General features: G+C 55.9%; 1 protein-coding gene across 2 annotated transcripts in view; it reads left to right on the forward strand.

Annotated features, from left to right (window-relative positions):
• Positions 1–9,398, forward strand: part of ASB18 (ankyrin repeat and SOCS box containing 18) — a 57,464-nt gene extending 48,066 nt beyond the window's left edge. For both annotated transcript variants that reach the window (XM_070070004.2, XM_070070002.2), the window contains 2 exons: positions 7,237–7,350; positions 8,684–9,398. In XM_070070004.2, the coding sequence (XP_069926105.2) occupies positions 7,237–7,350; positions 8,684–8,869 (300 nt within the window). In that variant the 3' untranslated portion in view covers positions 8,870–9,398. The remainder of the gene's footprint in view (positions 1–7,236; positions 7,351–8,683) is intronic.
• Positions 9,399–12,020: the final 2,622 nt, after the last annotated feature.

Below are 12,020 nucleotides of genomic sequence, written 5' to 3' on the forward strand. Positions count from 1 at the left end.
AACGTGGAGCCCCCAGGGTTTCAGGTTGGATGCAGGATGCCAGGGACAGAGAAGTCAGGACTGTCGTCCGAGACCAACAGGCGGCGAGCTCAGGGCGGGGGGCACAGGAGTTGGGCTTGTGCTGTGCTGTGGCCAAGAGCAGACGACAGCGCTACGTGTCAATCCTGGAGTCAGAGAGACTGAGCAAGCCGGGGCAGACCCTGCACAGCCAGCGGCGTGCGGACTCCTGGCGAGCTCACCGGGGAGTGGGGCAGCAGGGCGTTCCAGCGGGCGGACAGAGGAGACAGCAGCGGGGAGGAGTGGCCAGTGCAGCCAGTGAAGAAGGGAGAGGGTGACCTTGTGACTGGCTGGACGTGGCTGAAACAGCCAGAGAGGCGGAGCGTGGACCGTGGGCTGTGGCCAGCTCACAGTGCTCGTGGCAAGGGAGCAGTGGGGCCGAGGGCAGCTGGTGTGGAGACAGTCCAGCCACCAAGGGGACGGCGCTCAGCGAGAGCTCAGCCGGAGGAGTCACGGCCACTGTGCCCCGGAATCTTCCCTCTCCTTCCATCCTGACTGCCGCCACCATCGCCCCTCTGGATGGCGGGAACCTTGGCCAGGCTCTCTAACCTCTTGCCCGTGGTAAGATTGCCAAGATGGAAACGGAGCCCTGTCCCTTGTCCACTCCCAACCCTCGGGGCTCCCTCGTGTCTGCGGCTCCTGGCTGACCCTGCCCCGGACTCCCTCCTTCCCCGTCACGTGCCACCACTGCCCTGGTCAAACCCCATGCCCCAGCCAGCGCTGTCTGCTCCTTCTCGCCTCCCAGACACAGCACGGTGAGCCTGCCCCGCCTGCACCACCCCGCTCCCTGTCTGGCTGCAGCCTGCGGCACCATAGCCGGGTCTCGGTGGGGCTGGCACTTCCTCCAGAAATCTTCTCGCAGCCCACTCACCACCTGCCAACAATCTGCCTTTGCTGCCGTTTCTTTATTAAAAATAAAAAAGTATTTTTTTTTTAAAACCAGAGTTACAGAGCAAGGGGCATACAGAGAGAGAGAGAGAGAGAGAGATCGAGAGATCTTCCATCTGCTGGTTCACTCCCCAAAGGCCAGAGCTGGGCCAGGCCAAAGCCAAGAGCTTCATGCAGGTCTCCCACACAGGTGTCAGGGGCCCAAGCACTGGGGCCATCTTCCACTGCTTTCCCAGGCCATCAGCAGGGAGCTGGATTGGAAGTGGAGCAGCCGGGACTCAAACCGGCACCCATATGGGATGCTGGTGCTGCAGGTGGAGGTTTAACACACTACATTAACACACTACACCACAGCGCTGGCCCCTGAATTAAAGATTAAAATTAAGGGATATGCAGAAGTAACACTGGAGAAACCAAAGTAGAAAATGTATCTTTTATCAATATGCCACATGGAAGAATCGGGAAGTGAGGAGGGAAGGACTCGCCTGGTGTTGGCGAAGCCGTCAGCAGGGAAGAGATGAGGCTCTTCACCTCCAGGTGCCGAAAAAGATGCCGCTAACGTGGAGAAACGGCGGAGAGTAAGGCCAGGCGGTTTCCTAGTTCATCTCTCACGGCCCAGCTGGGGAAGAAGAGCGTGGGAGCTCCAAGTCATGAACGCGACAAATACAAATGGAACTGGAATCCAGCAAAATAGGACCGCTCCTCGTGTCCCAGCCAGAGTCTGTGCGATGTTAAAGTAAAAACTGCTCCTTTTTTTAAAGATTTATTTATTTATTTGAGAGTCAGAGTTACACAGAGAGAGAAGGAGAGAAGGGGGGGGGGGGAGGTCTTCCATCCGCTGGTTCACTCCCTAGTTGGCCACAACAGCTGCAGCTGCGCCGATCTGAAGCCAGGAGCCAGGAGCTTCTTCCGGGTCTCCCATGTGGGTGCAGGGGCCCAAGGACTTGGGCCATCTTCTACTGCTTTCCCAGGCCATAGCAGGGAGCTGGATTGGAAGTAGAGCAGCCGGGTCTCGCACCAGCGCCCATATGGGATGCCGGCACTGCAGGCGGAGGATTAACCACTTCGCCACAGCGCCAGCCCCAAGCTGTGACGTTTCTAAGGTACCCCTCTGCACATGGTGTCCCGCACTCCCAGATCACCGCCACACCTGTGGTTTCAGACTCGCAGGCAGCCAGAGCGCTGTGCCTCACAACCTACGGACACCACCACAGCCAGGTTCAGAGGCAAATTCATACCACTTCAGAAGCCGGAAAGGGAACAGCACACCCCTGCGGGAATGAACAATACAACAAAAATTAACAGGGTAGAGTATTTTGTAAGAGAACCAGTTGACAAAATACGATAACTGATTCCTTGAAAGAGAAATTAAAAGAGAAGTCTACAGCAAGACTGAACCAGGAAAAACAGGAACACTGGAAATACAATTGCAGTGAACTTCAGTGAGAAAAGGGTGCTTATTCCCGGAGTGGAGCGCCCGCCTTGCGGACTTGCTGTGCACGACAACCCCAAGGCTGCCCCGGGGTCTCCCAGCCGGGTGTAGCCAGTGGGTGTCAGGGCACTTCTGCGCCAGGCTCGCTGGGATCCCGCACCAGAGACCGGCGCCTCTGAAGAGCCAGCCCCACACCGCCGGGTGCTGAGAGCTCTGCCCCCACATCCAGGACACCGCGCCTTTCCTGTCACTCCCCAGCTCCCGCACCTGCCCCTGGAGCCCCGAGTCAACAGCACTTCCGGAATAATCTTCCGTCACCCATGCCACCTCCTCCCTGCTGCACCCACACTGAGCGCCTCTAAACGGGAGGTCGTTTTCCAGGAAAACATAGATTAGCAAAATCAAAGTCAAATATGTTAATATCCGTGGGGGAAATTGAAATTAGCCAAGTGTTTCCGGCCAGACATAGGCAATGTGAGACGCAGGCTCTACCAAGCCTTCTTCAACCTTCCCGACCGAAACGACACACATTTCTTGGGTAGCTTCACTAAGTTATTTAACATAAATTGATGTTAAAACCTGGCCAAAATAGCCCTAAAAATAAAGCTACAAGCCAAATTCAGTTATTCAAAAGTAGGCAATGGGACCAGCGCTGTGGCGCAGGAGGTTAATCCTCTGCCTGAAGCACCAGCATCCCATATGGGCGCCGGTTCGAGTCCCGGCTGCTCCACTTCTGATCCAGCTCTCTGCTGTGGCCTGGGAAAGCAGTAGAAGATGGCCCAAGTCCTTGGGCCCCTGCACCCACGTGGGAGACCTGGAAGAAGCTCCTGGCTCCTGGCTTCAGATCAGCTCAGCTCCAGCCATTGTGGCCACCTGGGGAGTGAACCAGCGGATGGAAGACCTCTCTCTCTCTCTCTCTCTCTCTCTCTCTCTGCCTCTGTGTCTCTGTAATTCTGCCTTTCAAATAAATGGATAAATCTTAAAAAAAATATAATTCTATCAAAACCAGGAATCCAGGAATAAGATGATTATGCCTACCATCATTGTTATTTAACATTGAACTTAAAAACTCTAGCCAATATAATAAGACAAGAAAAATAAACAAAAAATATTAATATTTAGTAAGAAAAAATCATCACTTGCAAAAATGCTTGTCTGCCTGAAAAATAATCTTAGTAAATGAACTTACAAATCAGTTTAAAAATGAATATAGCAACAGGAAGGTGAGGAAAAGAGAATTATCAAGTCACCAAAGAAGAGAGACAACTGGTCCATCGGAAGGAAAAGTGAATGTTCCCTGCTGCGCCTCTCGAACCCAAATAACCGATGAGACGCCTTGGGCAGAGGGCAGAGGCCTGTCACACACAGGCCTTCAAAGGCACCAAGGACGTCGGCCGTTGGTTTTCAAAGCTTTAAAATGGACCTTGCAACTCTGCTCCCAGGAATTCAATGTAAGCAATGAAAGTAGAATAGTTGGGTGCAAAAAGGAATAGATTTATGTTCTAAAACATTCATCGCCATCAAATCGAAGAAGGCTGAGCATGTGGCACAGTGGGCTAAGCCACCACTTGGCACATCTGTGTCCCCTGGGAAGTGCCTGGCTCCAGTCCAGCTTCCTGCCATGCACCTGGGAGGCAGCCAGTGAGGGCAAAGTCCTGGGCTCCTGCCACCGGTGAGGGAGACCCAGATGGAATTTCTGTATCCTAACTTTGTCCCGGCCCAGCCCCAGGTATTGCAGGCATTTGAGAAGTGAGCCGCAGAGATCTCTCTCCCTCTCTCTCTCTCTTTCTCTCTCTCTCCCTCTCTCTCTCTCCTTCTCTCTCTCCTCCTCTCTCTCTCTCTCTCTTTCTCTCTCTCTCTCTCCCTCTCCTCTCTCGGTCACTCTGACTTTCAAATAAATAAATACATCTTTTTTAAAAAAATTAAGGCAATTTACAAGTTAATTCATTGAACACATTATGGAGACATTCATGGAATAGTAAATGGCCATTACAATAATCTTGAAATTCTTGTTTATAAGTTTTGAATTTTGAGAATTTATTTTGAGTAGGAAAATGATGAAGTTTCAGAATAATATGCAGGGCAGTCTTCCGTTTTTGACCTACGATGCTCCTTGACGTGCAGTGGGTACCGTCCTGCTAACCCCACGATAAATGGGTCATAAGTGGGAAATGCACGCACACCACCCTGCCCCCGGGCAGCACAGCTCAGCAGCCCAGCCGTGACCTCTGGCTTGTCCTGTGAGCGTGGACCCAATGGAGCTGCCCAGTGCCACCATAGAGAGAGGCCGCACACGGCACTGGCCCACGGAGACCCAAATGCCCTGTTCCAAGTTTGGTGTCCATCAAATGTATGCTGCTTTTGCCCTATCATGGTCCAAAAATCCTAAGTTGAACTGTAGTCAAGTTGAGGACCATCTGTAGAAGCACTAATTTTTTTGTTTAAATGCATAAAACGTCAGCGAAACAAAATTAACAAAATGTTAGCCATGATCATCTCTAAAGAAAGAAAATTAACTTAGAAAATTACCTTAGAAAATTTTATCTTTCTTGTTTGATATTGTGAAATTCTCCTGTAGTTAGTTCATTTAAGAATTACTTACTTATTATTTGAAAGTCAGAGTTACGGAGAGAGAGGGATAGACAGAGGTCTTCCATCCGCTGGTTCACTCCCCAGATGGCTGCAACAGCCAGGGCTGGGCCAGGTCAAAGCCAGGAGCCAGGAGCTTCCTCCAGGTCTCCCACGCAGGTGCAGGGGCCCAAGCACTTGGGCATCTTCCACTGCTTCCCTAGGCCATTAGCAGAGAGCTGGATCAGAAGCAGAGCAGCCGGGACTTGAACCAGCGCCTGTGTGGGATGCTGGTGTCCCAGGCAGTGGCTTTACCCTCAGCACCACAGCACGGGCGCCGTGTCTGTCTGTTTTAAAGGGGTTTTAGGTCTGAAACCGTAGGGGTGAGTGAGAGATAACTGCAGCAGTCACGCTGAGTGATGCAAGTGCTCCCTTGGGGGGCAGGTGTTGTGGGGTGGTGGGGTCAGCCTCCACGTGGACACCCACATCCCACACTGGACCACCTAGTCCAAGACCCGGCTACTCTGTCTGTGCCTCCGATCCAGCTTCCTGCCAATGGCGTGGGAGGTAGCAGATGATGGCCAAATACTTGCATTCTCACCACTCATGTGGGCAACTCGGATGGAGATCCTGGCTCCTGGCGTCCGCCTCTCCTACCTCTGCTGGTTGGGGACGTCGAGGCAGTGGAAACTCCGTCTCCGTCTTGTTCTTGCTCTAGCTCTCACTCTCTCTTTCAAATAAACTTTATATATACACACATATGTGTATGTATGCATGCATGCATGTGTGTATATGCATGTCATATGCATGAATATACACATATGTGTGCATGTGTGTATGTTCATACGTGTGTGTGTGTATGCTTCCTTCTGTTTGACCCTGTGTTCAGAGAGTACGATGCAGGCTGGGATTGGCCATTGGCTGTGATCCTCAGCTGCAGAGACACGGTGCCTGGTCCTAGCAAAGCTGTGTCATCTCAGCCTTCCGAGCCAAGAAACAGGAAGAACTGTCTCTGTTACATGTTTATTTGGGAGTCAGACAGACAGACAGACAGACCGACAGACTCCCATCTGCTGGTCCACGTCCCAGATGCCCACATCAGCCAGGCTGAAGCCCAGAGCCAGGAACTCAATCCAGGTCTCCCAGGTGGGTGCAGGGACTCAGGTACCTGGGCCGTCACCTGCTGCCCCCCAGGGTGTGCACTAGCAGGGAGCTGGAGCCGGGGATCAGATCCAGGCTCCCTGGCGTGGGGGGTGGGGCTGGGGCAGGAGCACCGTAACCAGCGTCTTCGGTGAGGAACAGTCCTGGCCAACAGAGAGCCCTTCCCTGCCGTCTGCGTCTGGTCCGACTTCTAACGCCAACCACAAATGGACAGAAACAGGCAGAGCAGGGCGGCCCACCGGGACGCAGCCGGCAGGACCGCCGCCGTGAGGAGCTCGCGGGACAAAGCAACCCAGTTTCTACAACAGACAAATCCCATGAAACAAAAGAGAGCAATTTAAACACACATCCCATCTGCCGATTCTACTGTGTCGGCCGTCTCTGGGTTCTTCCGCAGACACAGGAGTTGTTCTGTTAATGTGACAGCATTGAAGAGAACACGGTGAGCCTGCGCCCCGGCTGCACCGCAGATGATGGCAGGAGACGGCTGTTGGTTTCCCGGGGGTCACACGGTAACCCTTTACTCACAGAAGAGAGAGGGCACACACGCAATTTGCTTCCAAATACTACTGGGGGACCGGATGGCCAGGACTGGCCAAAGGTTGGGGAAAGAGACCTGGGATTTATTGTACTATTTGGTCTACACTGACGTATGTTCAAATTTCTGCAGCATAAAAAGTTTGCCTTTTAAACAATTCTTCTTAAGTTTTAGGATTTTTAAAAAATTTTATTTGAAAGGCAGCCAAAGAGCCAAACAGACAGGGACATCTTCCACCCACTGGTTCACTCCCCTAACGCCCGCCAGCAGCGGGGGCCGAAGCCAGGAAGTCAGCCCAGGTCTCCCACGTCCCACGTGGGACCGAGCTCCCTGCATCCTCACTGCTGCCGCCCAGGGTGCGGGTCAGCAGGGCGCGGGGCCTCTGCTAAGAGATGCATCCGGCATCTCAGCCCCCAGGCTAAACGCTTGCCCCAGCCGATGCCCCCCGGCCAGCTCCCTGCAGAGCCACTGCCCCTGCTGCTCTGCACGGAGCCCTCCCGACCCCTGCGGCCACCCCCGTGTGACGTGGACGTGGTGAGGTCACCCAGGGACCTGGAACCCACGCGCCCGCCTGTCCCCACCCGGACCACAGGTGCTGAGGATCTGCGCGCCGGCCCCCGCCGTCATCGAGCTGCTTTCCAACTCCTACTCGCAGCTCCGCGTGTCTGAGTCCTGGAAGGAGGTGATCCCGGAGGACGCGCTGCAGGTGAGGGGCCGCCTTCCTCCTCTGCTCACTCTGTGTGGCGTTTTGCACTGACGTGCAGGGGGGAGAACAGGCGGGGGGCGGGGAGGAGAACAGGACGGGGGGCGGGTGTGTTTCTGCCTCTCCTCTGGAGCTCGGCGCTCGCACAGCCAGGAGAAGCTGCCGAGCCTTCGGCCCTCGGCGTCCGCGTTGCTGCTTCCGGGGACTCGGCAGCCTCGGGGCAGAAATATTGGGGAAAACACTGCACCTGTAGTGAACAAGCACAGATGTTTTTTCTTGTTATTCCCTAAGCAACGTGGTATAAAGCTATTTACATAGCATTTACGCTCCAGCAGGTATCCTAAGCCATCTGCGCATGACTGATTTATTTTAAAGATTTGTTTTATTTATTTGAAAGAGTTATAGAGAGAGGTAGAGACAGAGAGAGAGGTCTTCTGTCTGCTGGTTCACTCCCCAGATGGCCGCAACAGCTGGAGCTGTGCCGATCCGAAGCCAGGAGCCAGGAGCTTCTTCCTGGTCTCCCATGTGGGTGCAGGGGCCCAAGCATTTGGGTCACCTTCCACTGCTTTCCCAGGCCACAGCAGAGAGCTGGATCAGAAGTGGAGCAGCCGGGACTCGAACCGGCGCCCACATGGGATGGCAGCACTGCAGGCAGAGCCTTTAACCCACTGCGCCACAGCATCGGCCCCTACAGATGAGCTGAAGTGTGCAGGGAGATGTGCAAGGTTCTGTACAAATGCTGTGCCCTTTATATACAGGAGTTGAGCCATCCTGGCCAGTCCAGTGCCCTGTCACAGGGCGGGGCCTTGAAGCCAATGTCCTGTGGGCAGCCAGGACACTGTAGCTGGGGCGCACGCTGTGGGCCAAGGCTTGTGGCGAGGTTCTGGCTGCACTTTGAAGGGCCCGTGTGGCCCTGTGGGTCAGTCCAGTCTTCTAATGGTTCAGGATTGGACTGATGCAGCCACAGGCATCAGAGGTACAATTCAGAGTCTGCATCCATCGATAGACCTCAGAGCAGCCCCCATGGGCGGGCTGCTGGCCCGGGCCTGGGGCCCTGAACCCAGCACTGGCCCCAGGGAAGGGCTCGTCTGGACCGGTGAGGTTGAGAGCTGTCCCGAGGCTGCAGGGCTACTGTGCACAGGGGCAGGGCAGGGCAGGGCAGGGCAGAGTGGGAGGAGGCTGCCGGAGTCATCCATCCCCTGCGGGTGGAGGGCCGGGCCCTACATGCTGGGGGCGGCACCCTGGGAGGCGATGCTTGCTCCCTCGGGGCTGTGGCTGGGAGGAGCCCACCAGTGGTGCCGTGGCCGCCCCTGACGCTGCACCCCTTGCCTTCTAGACGCACAAGGCCTTCTACCAGTCCTTCTTTGCCCTGGGCCACGCCCCGCGCTGCCTGCAGCACCTGTGCCGCTGTGCCATCCGCAGGTTGTGCGGCAGGAAGTGCTGCTACGTCATCCCGCAGCTGCCCTTGCCCGCGGCCCTGCAGAGTTACTTGCTTCTGGAACCAGAGGGCGTCCTGCACTGAAGACCCCAGCACGGGAACCCGGCTCCTGTCCTCATGGCCACCCCTCCGAGGAGGCCTCGTGCGGAGGACCTGGAAGAGGAGGGAGGGGTGAGCCGTTGCCACCTCGCTCTGCCACGGGGCCAGGAAAGCTCGGACCTCGCTGAACTGCAGGCCCTCGAAATGGGATTGCTTTTCTACAAGCCTTGTCCGGAGTCTGGCCTTGTGGTTAGCCGCCGCCTGCAACGCCCCTGTGTCTGCGCCAGTTCCAGTCCCGGCTGCTCCACTTCCATTCCAGCCCCCTGCTAAGGCACCTGGGAGAGCAGCAGAAGGTGGCCCGAGTGCTTGGGCGCCTGACACCCACGTGGGAGACCCAGAATGGCTCCTGGCCTCAGCCTGGCCCAGCCGCAGCCGTTTCAACCATTTGGGGAATGAGCCGTGGGGTAGATCTCTCCTCTCTCCTCTCCTCCCCTCTCCCTCCCCCTCGCCCTTTCCTCTCCCCACGTCACTCTGCCTTTCAAATAAATAAAATCTTCAAAAAACAAAAACAAAAGCGCTCTCCGCCTCCCAGAATTGCCGGTGACAATCCCATGAAACCGTGGGAAAAGTGTCCCTCAAAGAAAGGACTGGGAGGTACACGCGGACTCTTCAGAGAGCTCTCGGAGACAGCGGCCCATGGGGGGCTATGCTGGCCCTCCGGGATCTCTGGCACCAAAACGAGCCTCTCTTTCGACTCCACCCCCGGGACCTGGGTGCAGTTCCCTGGCCCGCGCTCTTCCAAGCTCTGTCTGCCCCCTTTCCTCCCTGGAAAGGCTTCCCGCGGCCCTGGGGAGGCTCCGGGCTGGCCAGGACCTCAGGGACCTGCACGCTAGACAGGACGCATCCAGAGCTCGCCCGGGGGACACCTGGCAGGGGGGAGGGGCTCCCCCTGCGCTGCGTCCCTCCCCCCATGCTCCTGAGTGATGCTGGGGCTCACAGGTGGCCCCTGCCCGGGGGGGGGGGGGAGGGGGCCAACGCTGGGGCTTTTCAAGGGCAGTCGCTGTGCCCCACCTGCAGGCCTTAAGCTCGCAGCCTCTGTGGGTCCTCTGATGAGCGTGCTGTGGCTCCTGGGCTCTCTGGCTGCAGCCAAGCTACACATCACATCCTCCCGTGTGGCAGCAACTGTGCGTGGACAGTTGACCTCTCCAGGGGCTCCAAGAACATGCTGCATCCCAGGCAGCCTGTCCCCAGCCCCCACCATATCCAGAGGAAAACATCGACAAAGGCAGGGTCGGTGATGCAACCCCCCGGAGGGCAGGGTGCCCACACTTGGGCTGGGAGGGTGGGGGGCGGAGCCAGAGGGCCTCGGCTCCCCCCAGGGGGCAGGGTGCCCACACTTGGGCTGGGAGGGTGGGGGGCGGAGCCAGAGGGCCTCAGCTCCCCCCGGAGGGCAGGGCGCCCACACTTGGGCTGGGAGGGTGGGGGGGCGGAGCCAGAGGGCCTGGGCTCCCAGACCACGGACTCGGAACTTCTCTGAGTCACAGCAGGTGAGCAGCGGAGGCCGTGGTGGGACTCTGAGGGCCGGCTTTGGCCTGGGAGGGGCTGCAGCACGCTGCCCGGCCGGAGACGGGGTCAGAGCCACAGGGACGGTGGCCAGGCTCCCTGCTGACTCCTCCGTCACCCCAGGTGCTGTGCCCATGGCTTGGACTCCTCTGAACACCTCGTGCGCGTGGCACCACGCGGGCTGGGTCTTCGGCGGCTGGCTGAGGGCCCAGATGGCTCGTGCAGTTGTCCGGCTGCGTTCACATGCCACGAGGCGGAATTCATTCTCAATTCTGCAGAACTGTTCACTGCTCACAACCTGCTTTGTTAAAACCACGTGAAAAGTGCTGCGTCGATGACTGTGTGCAGCCGTGCTCTCTGCTCTGTGTGAGACATGTGAAATGCGAGGACCGCGTGATTCCACACGGACAAGAACGAAGGAAGGGAGGATACAGGGAGGGAGGGAGAGGGAGGGCGGGAATTAGTTGAGAGAGGCATCCACAAAGATGACACTAGAATCATCCTCACTTCTTTACAGTGAACTAAACACACCCTGGTAGCTTTTTATTATTATTATTAAAGAATCTAACAACGTTTTCCTTCTTAAACGCAGCCCACACTGGTGATCATTATTTTTCTCGTTGAGAGTATTATATGAGCTCAACTTACCTTGTTTTTTTTGGTGGGGGGCATGGTAAGCAGGTTTTTTTTTTTTTTTAAGATTTATTTGCTTATTTGAAAGGCAGAATTACACGGTGGAGGTGGGGGAGGGGGGAGAGAAAGAGAAATATCTTCCATCCACTGGTTCACGCTCCAAATGACCACAACAGCCAGGGCAGGGCAGGGCAGGGCAGGGCAGGCCAAATCAAGGAGACAGGCGCTTCATCTGGGTCTCCCAGGCACCTGGGCCATCTTCCACTGCTTTCCCAGGCTCATGAGCAGGGAGCTGGATCAGAAGTGGAGCAGCTGGGACTGGAACCAGTGCCCATATGCGATGCTGGCACAGCAGGTGGCAGCTTAGCCTGCTGCACCACAGCGCCAGTCCCTTAACTTATCTTCTTTAATTCCAAGTTCAGTTTTAAATCATGCACTCATAATATAACGAGCAAATAGTTGGGGCCTGTGCTGTGGCGTAGCGGGTAAAGCCGCCGCCTGTAGTGCCGGCATCCCATATGGGTGCCGGTTTGAGTCCCGGCTTCTCCATTTCCAATGCAGCTCTCTGCTATGGCCTTGGAGAAAGCAGTAGAAGATGGTCCAAGTTCTGGGTCCCTGTACCCTCCATGGGGGACCTGGAAGAAGCTCCTGGCTTCAGATCAGCATAGCTCTGGCTGTTGCAGCCAACGGGAGTGAACCGGCAGATGGAAGATCTCTCTGCCTCTCCTCTCTTTGTGTAACTCTGATTTTCAAATAAATAAATATTAAAATATAAAGAGCAAATGGTGCCTTTACCTATTTTCGCAAAAGACAGCAGGGAAATATTCCCTCTATTCCCACCTGTTATCTTTGATTATTACTCATTATTTGATCACAGAGAATTAAAACTGCACCAAGCCCGGTGCTGGGGGTGGGGCTGGCCTCTCTCGGCACCAAGCATCCCCCACACAGGCTGAGAAATCCCCCTCCCGACTCCCAGATGCGATCCACAGTCCTTGAG

The sequence above is a fragment of the Oryctolagus cuniculus genome, chromosome 3 (genome assembly GCF_051225735.1).
Source record: "Oryctolagus cuniculus isolate XC-2025 breed Fujian yellow rabbit chromosome 3, ASM5122573v1, whole genome shotgun sequence".
Classification (NCBI taxonomy): domain Eukaryota; kingdom Metazoa; phylum Chordata; class Mammalia; order Lagomorpha; family Leporidae; genus Oryctolagus; species Oryctolagus cuniculus.